This window comes from Nicotiana attenuata, unplaced genomic scaffold, assembly GCF_001879085.1.
Source record: "Nicotiana attenuata strain UT unplaced genomic scaffold, NIATTr2, whole genome shotgun sequence".
Taxonomy (NCBI): Eukaryota; Viridiplantae; Streptophyta; class Magnoliopsida; order Solanales; family Solanaceae; genus Nicotiana; species Nicotiana attenuata.
The window spans coordinates 356223-364574 of NW_017670233.1; the positions used below are offsets into that span (position 1 = coordinate 356223).

Below are 8352 nucleotides of genomic sequence, written 5' to 3' on the forward strand. Positions count from 1 at the left end.
TATATATATATATAATTTTCAAGAATATATAATGCATATTATAAAAATACCTTTATTTAAATAATTACTTATATATTACGTGCATGGAATATATATTTTAACAACCTTTATTTTCTTTCATTCGGAATTGTGTAAATAATTTTTTGAATTTTTGTTGTTAATAATAAAATTAGTATTACTAACAAATTATTCTAAATTAATTTTTTTACTACGCTCATTATTTTGTTATTCCAGCAATATATATGCTTAAATACTTTTTATTTTTTTAATTTATAAATAATATATATATTTATTATATAGGTAAGTTGTAAATTTTATTTTGTGTCTCATACAACTTACACTAGTTGTATAAGGCAACTTTTTGTCTCACAGTTTTGTGGATCAAGAATTATATGGACCCAGCAGTGTCAGATTGGGGTCCATAATTTTGTGAGACAAAAAGGAGCCTCATACAACTAGTGTCAGTTGTATGAGACACAAAATAAAACTTCTCCCTGCCAATGTCATGTCATCAGGCACACGTCATTCTAGTTTCACGAGAGAAATGGCGAAAAGTCTGCCTTCTTTCCATATCCATGTAAAGCTAACCATGTATCAACATTCCAAGAAACCAATATATCTCCTCAGACCTAAATCAATCTCCCATGCTTAGCATACTCATCAATGAAGGCAATGCAAACTAGAGTATTAACCTTGTACATACACTCACAATGGGATCATACACTCAGCACTCCTTTTATCAAACTAAGCATACAATATCAGTACAGACAGCTAGAATGCTAATAGAAGCAACAATATCAAGGCTCGAACCATCTTCCTCCATTCAAATGTATTAACTCAGATGCCTCTACAAGCCTTTTTTCAGTATATGCAGATATCATCTTTGTCCACGAGACCAGATTTTCAGAAGGCAACCTATCTAACAACAGCCAAGCCATCTTGCACTGTGAATTTTGATGTTACAGAGTCAGCGTATTGAACATGATAACTTTCTATTCATCTATCAGATAGCAACTTTATTCTCCTCATGTTTTTTCTCATTATAGAAAGTCGGAATGGCTTGAGTGCAGAAGCAAATCAAGGATGTTAAGTCAGTGAGTTCGGAGTGCCACTGCATCCACTATTACTTCATAGCAACGGGAGCGTATTTAATATTGAATGTGTGTATTTTTCAAAACAATTGAGCTATATACATAGAGCTCAAGATACACTAACATCTACTTCCCCATGCAATATGCGGGTAATTAGTTGTATTAATCTGAACACGAATCTTCCTCAACTCTCACAAGCGTGGGTATTTGGCCACGATCAACAAAATCAATTTTGTTCAATCTAACACAACCAAGCACTTTCTCAGGCAACTCCTCTGGCTTCTGTGCCTGTGGAATTTAATGAATAACCAATGAGCATACATACACCATTATAATGCCAAAAGTAAGCCAACCATTCTCAAAACTAATCAGCATCATTTTTTCTTTCTGAAAAATAAGGGGAAAATAAGAAACCTGAATTGTTAAACCAAAATCAACTATTCCATGTTGTAAACGTTCTCTAAAAGCATCAAGCCCCTTTCTAGCTATGTAGCTGAAGCGATGAATATCAAGATCAACTTCAAAGTAATTTGGGCCCTGCAATAAGAAGACACCGTGCTCATTCAGAATACTGTGGCACTCGAAAACAACAAAGATGTTGCTAAACTGACTATAAACTAAAGTCATAGTACTGAAGTAAAAATCATTAGAGTGTCACCTGATAAAAGTTGTGTTGAGGGCGGGAAAGCACAGGCTTTTCATTGTAAGCATTCAAAAGCTTCCTTTCGGTTGCACTTGAAACAAGCTCATCTGGATTCACCAACCCAACCATAATCTTAAATCTCTCTCTGAAAGGAATAATTGATTCTTTCGCAAATCCTTTAACCTTTTCCATGTCATCTTCGACGAATCTCTACAACATAAACCAGTAGCAAATTTAAATGCAAAATAAATTGGGAACCAGGGAATATTGGAAGTTCTCTCATTCCTCTAGTACCATTATCAGGACTAGATCTGTACCAAGCAGGACGAGCAACTGCCGAAATTAGTTAAAACATCAGACAAATTATTTTTATTGATAAGGAAAACATGAGACAAATTATAAAGTTCTTGTTTACTGAATTAGGAAGAATTGCTACATATCAACCAGACATTTCGGCAGTTTCTTCCACACTCATAAACACCTTGCCCAAACTCCGAATAAAATGGAACGGAAGGAAAAACAAAAGGAGAAGAAAAGGTGTTGTTTTTGCTTCAGAAAATATGACATGAAGTACCTTGATGAAGTCCTGAAACTGGGGGGAAATGTCCTCCTCAAAACTTTCAGAAAGTTTGAAATATATTACAAGGCTCAAGCCTTCCCCATCAGCATCACCAAGGAACATTGGAGCCGGATAAGTAGGCAACTGACAAAGAAGAAAAGCTTTATTACTAATTAGAGTAGGATGTTTTATCTAATGAAAACTCCTTTGGTTAGTTGGGAGAGACTGGACTAATACCTGAATGTTAACAATTAGTAACGGAGGTATTCTTCCATCTCCTTTTATAGAAGGAAGCTCAATGTGCTGTGCGATATGATTGATCTTTCTTGGGCAAACAAATAAGTCGACCCCAATTGGAATATAAGGAGACATATTAGGAGCAGGGCTTTTCCTCTTATCTCTGCAGATTAAATGAAAAATGTAAAGAAACATGTGTAAAATCCACTGCAAAAGCTCAACAACAGTAATTAATTGACAAAGAGAGAGGTAAGTTAAGAGCGCACTTGAAATAACTATCACCACGGAGCTTAAAGTTTGAGGGCTCAATCTTTGACCAACTTCCTGCAATGAGCTTTTCTTCTGTGCAACAAGGAATTACGTGCCCAGCCCTGGGGCGGACAAGATACTTTCTTGAAGAACCTACAAGAATATCATTATATTTAATATACTGCTAACTAGCTTTTTTGACTTCTCTTTTTACACACTCCAGAACAAGAAATCTAACATGAAGGTAAATGCATCATGAGGTTTAGCTGGTGATTAGATTTAAAAACAATAAGGGGAATAAAAATGTCATGGAACAAATTCGTATAATGGAATTCTCAAGTTGGAGTCAGTTTATGCTGAAAGAATAATATACACAAACGGAAAGTGGAGGAAGTACTCACAAAATTCGTTCTTTTCTTCTCCATCAACAGACGTCCTCTTCAGAGAAAGCCTTATAATAGTTGATTTCTTTACTTGAGAATGTAGGCCTGAATTCGATGCACTAATGGTTTTGTCACTGAAACTCAATGAACTAACCAGCTTCGGTAAGACAGACTTGAACACCTTCTCCTGAGTTTTCTCCTGCAATTTATCCTTTTTTACACCTTTAAAACTTGCATAGGCACGATCCAAGTTCTTCTTCTTTTTGGTGCCAAGGTCTTCACCCTTCCCTAGCGATGGAATATAGTCTTGAGCACTTAAAACTGCAAGTCCTTTTGGATCCTGAACTACATCTTTGCTCAAAACCTTCTCTGTTTTACTGCCGTCTATCTTGAGATATTTCTCATGGTATTCTTTGTACTTGAGTTTGCTATCCATAAAGCATGATGAAGTTTCATACTGAAGTACTTGTCCATTTGACATGTTGGGGAAAATATCTACAAGAAGCGAGAAGGAATAGAACGAATAAGTAATAACTTTGTCACTTGGTTCATTAAACTTAAGAAAGAATCATTCTAACATATAGTTTGCCAATTAAACATTAATGTCGTAACATTGTCATAGATTCCTATCAGCTTCTGATCTTCTGGAAATGATATAGATCCATCTGCTAAAGAGCATATGATCCGTTATGAACCAATAGTGTCTAACTCCAAAATAGTTCTGATGGAAAACTTGGGTAGCTAAAGATAACAAAGAAAATATAGACAAGATTAAGAATTTAGCAATTTCCGCAAAAGATAAGAGAAGCGCTCCCCCCCCCCCCNNNCCCCCGCCCCCCCCCCCTAACCCCCCCCAAAAAAAAAAAGAAAAAGGAAGGGACAAGAACTGCCAAAAACATAGGTTAATGAATAAGTTGGTATTCTTCTTTTTCTTTTCCTAAGAATGATGGCCTTCTTAATCCATAGAAAGAAGAAGTCATCAATTATAAGTATCACTTAAAACACATTCAAGAACAGCAAATCAAAATAGGAAATTGACATCAAACACAACTAAATATGCCCAAAATCAATGATATTACCTCCATGAACACTACTGAAGTCATCATCTGAGTCGGACTCCAAAATGCTGTGCGTGTCAAACCATGCTTCTTCTTGACAAATAACTGTAAGCATGTAAATATCTCATCATTTTCAAGCTTAAGGTTCAAAACTTTTTCATTATCAAGAGCTTAATCACACAAACTCCAGTTGCTAATAAGATGCTTTCAAAAGAGAATATCCCTTTTCTTTTTCCTCATTGCAAACGAAGAAAAGCATCAGAATTAACACAACCACTAATCTATCAAAGGAAAAAAAAAGGATGTCAGAATGCAAACTTTTAGCAGGATATACTCTTTTGATACCAGTGTCCTAACCGAATGAAACATATGCTGCCCACCAACAAAATAGCAACTCCAGACGTCGAAAAGTACTTATTTTGTGAGATCAAATCGGAATATCATTTTAATGGAGTATACTAAGGTGACATTTCACTTGTCTAGGATATTTCCTTCAAAAGAAGATCAAGTACTTATCACTTTAAGGATTTAATCAGGTATGTTTGTCATCGAACATAGGCATATGATATCAAAAGATAATAAGGTTCAAAATGAAAAAAGAGAGTATACCATTAGCATCTATTTGATTATGTTGCCACTGCAACTGAGTAAGATGGAATGTGGAACTGGAGACCTCAGATCTTGCAGAGGTTGTAGTTGTATGAACAAACTCACTAACAGCAATATCTGTCACCCGTGCATCACTGTTTCTTTTCCTGGTTCCTACTAGAACTGAGTTTGAATTCTTTCTATGGTATTTTCTATGGCGATGACGGTGTTTCTTCCCTGCCCTGATTGTGCTCGCTGGAGTTGATACACAACCACCCATTATTATGACTCAGCTCAGTGCGATCTCACTGCGAGTTGCTGCTGTACCATTTGATGATGCAAATTCCAAGTTGAACACAAGAAATTAAGTTCACCTGGCATGAGAATAAGAGAAACTTTGAAATTGATTATACAACCCCATAGCATTTCAAATTGTGATAATTGAAAATAAGAACTATAATAATCTGTCCAAGGTCTATGTCAAAACCAAAGTTGTAAACACATAAATTACAAAGATGGAAAAATTAGAAATGACTTGAAATTTTGATGCATAACATTATACGCATTCTTGATTCCTGGACTACACAAAGCTTACCTTAAAGGAGTATGAATATCTGGAACTAACAGTACAATCTACAAAGAGCCGACTTTCACAAGAAAAAGGAACTGCTATCGTTAATCTCAATAAAAGCTCACAAATTTGTTCATCACACGTTCTCAAATCTTATATACTAGAATGAAACCCAAAAAGATGGGACAAAAGCAGCTTTTAACAGGGCTTAAAAGCAATGAACCTTATAAGACACATTTAAGAATAAGGAATCACCAAGAATATTACTGACATAAAAAGCAAACAAAGGTGCACAAAGATGGCTAAGTACAAAGGAACTATGAAACAAACTTTAATAATTTCATGTGATTGCAGATAAGAAAAAAGCCAAAAAAATGGAGACATAACTGAAAAGGTGAACATAAAGTAGTAGGATCAAATATGTGATAACTAATAAGCAGCTTTTCCATTTCATTTTTATCCCTTGTCCTGACTTTATGAAATCGTTAATGATGAAAAAGGATGGAATGAACATGACCTTGTTTTCACTCTCAGAGGCCTAATTAGACAAAAGATGTCAGATTATTATAGACATAAGAGAAAGGGAAAAAGAGAATGAAGAAAATGGGTCCATATTAAGATCATATAAGAAGCAAACAAACAAAAGAATAACAACAAAATTGTTGTTAGTATAACAGAAAAAAGGAATAAAATAACAATGCAAATGCGTAGGGAAGCAGAAAAGGCCAAAATATGAAGAATGAAAACAAATAAAAAAATATGGGAAACAAAGATCAGAACTAAAAACTCGCAATACAACAAGCTACTAATCAACAGGTCAGGAAATACCTAGGAAGGAGGATGAAAACGTTATTAAATAAATTAAAGCCTCGTCTTTGAGCAATAAAATAATCAGAGAATAGGGCTGGCCTCATTGGCTCATGTTCAGATTTGGGGAAGGATTCAGGATTTATGTCTTGTGTAGATGCGGGTTTCAAGGAAAGTGATTCGGCCGGGTGCTTCGTCGAGAGGGTATTTATGTGCTAGAAGATTCGTGGAGTTGATTATATTCGGGACCAAGTCAGAGTGGGTGGCTCTCAACAATAGTTCTAGTGGATTCAAAAGTTAAAGTGTGGTGCCTAATGATTTCGAGCCTATAAGTATAGTTAAGAATCGAGTCTTTATAGAAGATTATGATAAGAGGCTCGAAGCGTTCAATGATATCTTCGGCTTGCAGGGTAATATTTAGAGAAATGAGAGGGAATGACTTCGGATTCATAGAGGAGTTATCAGAATGGAGGTACCAGTTAAGATGCGAATATGTNCACCAAGAATATTACTGACATAAAAAGCAAACAAAGGTGCACAAAGATGGCTAAGTACAAAGGAACTATGAAACAAACTTTAATAATTTCATGTGATTGCAGATAAGAAAAAGCAAAAAATATTGGAGACATAACTGAAAAGGTGAACATAAAGTAGTAGGATCAAATGTGTGATAACTAATAAGCTGCTTTTCCATTTCATTTTTTTTCTTGTCCTGACTTTATGAAATCGTTAATGATGAAAAAGAATGGAATGAACATGACCTTGTTTTCACATTCAGAGGCTTAATTGGACAAAAGATGTCAGATTATTATAGACATAAGAGAAAGGGAAAAAGAGAATGAAGAAAATGGGTCCATATTAAGATCATATAAGAAGCAAACCAACAAAAGAATAACAACAAAATTGTTGTTAGTATAACAGAAAAAAAGGAATAAAAATAACAATGCAAATGCATAGGGAAGCAGAAAAGGCCAAAATATGAAGAATGAAAACAAATAAAAAAATATGGGAAACAAAGATCAGAACTAAAAACTCACAATACAACAAGCTACTAATCAACAGGTCAGGAAATACCTAGGAAGGAGGATGAAAACGTTATTAAACAAGAGTTAAACAAAATTAAAGCCTCGTTCTTTGAGCAATAAAATAATCAGTGAACCACGAATTTTCGAAGGAACCCATCATTAAACCCTTCAAAAATTATGACAAAAAAACAATTACTATATCTCACTCTCAAACTAATTATCTCTTTATCTGGACCTGTCTAAGCATGGACGGAGCTAGGGGCCGGAAGGGGTCCCCTTGGCCAGGAAAATTACAATATATAGAAGGTTAATTTTTTTCTTATATATTAAATGTTAAATCTCTGGCCTCTAGTTTCCTTTTTTTATTTTTTGAATCTCTTGGTGAAAATCTTATCTCTGCCATTGTGTTTAAGTGCAGAAAAATAGTTTACAAAAGAATGCAGAAAAATGTAAAAGAAGCATGAAAATAGCAAGGCTCAAGTATGATCCGAAAAATGGACACCTTACATAAAAATGCTGGATGCTCATATAAGTATTATGTGAAAAAGTTATGTACCTTTTTGGGTATTGAATGAAAAAAAAAAAGAAGATGATTAACAATGAAGAAACATGAATGTGGGTCTCCCTCTCTTGTAAATGAAGAAGAAGGAAGCAAAATTCAAGAACCAGAGGGAGAAAGAGCTAGCAAATGGGTCCGACGTATCGGATCCAAGCTCTTTTCCTGAAACTGCTCCTTTTTCAAGCAGCTGTTCTATTTTTTCGGATTTTTATATTTTCTGGGTATATTTTCCCTGTTTTATGTGTATGGATTTGACAGAGAGAGATAATATACAGAGAGAGAATTCAGAATTCAGAGAAATCAGGAAAGGAAGAAGAAGAGGAAGAGAAGCAGATGAGGGACAAGAACGTCATTTTATGTATGTCTAAGAGTGCGTGCGTGCGTGCGTTTGTTTATTTGATGTAGTCCCGCCTGTCCCCAACCAAATCATTATTACAAGCCTCCGTCCCTTTCTCTCCCCCACCATCCCCAACCCCCTTTGTCGAGGTATTATTACAGGAATTTGTTTATTAAAAAACATTAATTATTTTTGTTGTCAAAAGAAGACTTCATTTATTTTGCATCTCGTAATTTTTTTCCCCA

At 35.0% G+C, this 8352-nt stretch overlaps 1 protein-coding gene across 2 annotated transcripts; it reads right to left on the reverse strand.

The window, feature by feature from the left end:
• Window positions 1-545: 545 nt before the first annotated feature.
• Window positions 546-8137, reverse strand: LOC109236317. Of its 2 annotated transcripts, none has more exons than XM_019402481.1 (10): window positions 7768-8137; window positions 4830-5182; window positions 4242-4325; window positions 3181-3657; window positions 2797-2932; window positions 2531-2693; window positions 2309-2437; window positions 1750-1944; window positions 1506-1628; window positions 546-1379 (listed from the first exon to the last, which is right to left on the reverse strand). In XM_019402481.1, the coding sequence occupies exons 2-10, from the start codon at window positions 5086-5088 to the stop codon at window positions 1254-1256; spliced, it is 1692 nt and encodes a 563-aa protein (XP_019258026.1). In that variant the 5' UTR covers window positions 5089-5182; window positions 7768-8137; the 3' UTR covers window positions 546-1253. The 2 variants fall into 2 exon arrangements, with proteins under 2 accessions (XP_019258026.1, XP_019258027.1); XM_019402482.1 differs by lacking the exon at window positions 7768-8137 and adding an exon at window positions 5404-5729.
• Window positions 8138-8352: the final 215 nt, after the last annotated feature.

Excerpts from the sequence above, each read along its gene's own strand:
- LOC109236317 (XM_019402481.1), bottom strand. The coding sequence starts at position 5,088 with ATGGGTGGTTGTGTATCAACTCCAGCGAGCACAATCAGGGCAGGGAAG. Across the intron at positions 3,658-4,241 it reads CTTCAGTAGTGTTCATGGAG|ATATTTTCCCCAACATGTCA; the intron begins GTAATATCATTG and ends CGCTTCTTGTAG. Across the intron at positions 2,438-2,530 it reads TACTAATTGTTAACATTCAG|TTGCCTACTTATCCGGCTCC; the intron begins GTATTAGTCCAG and ends CTTCTTTGTCAG.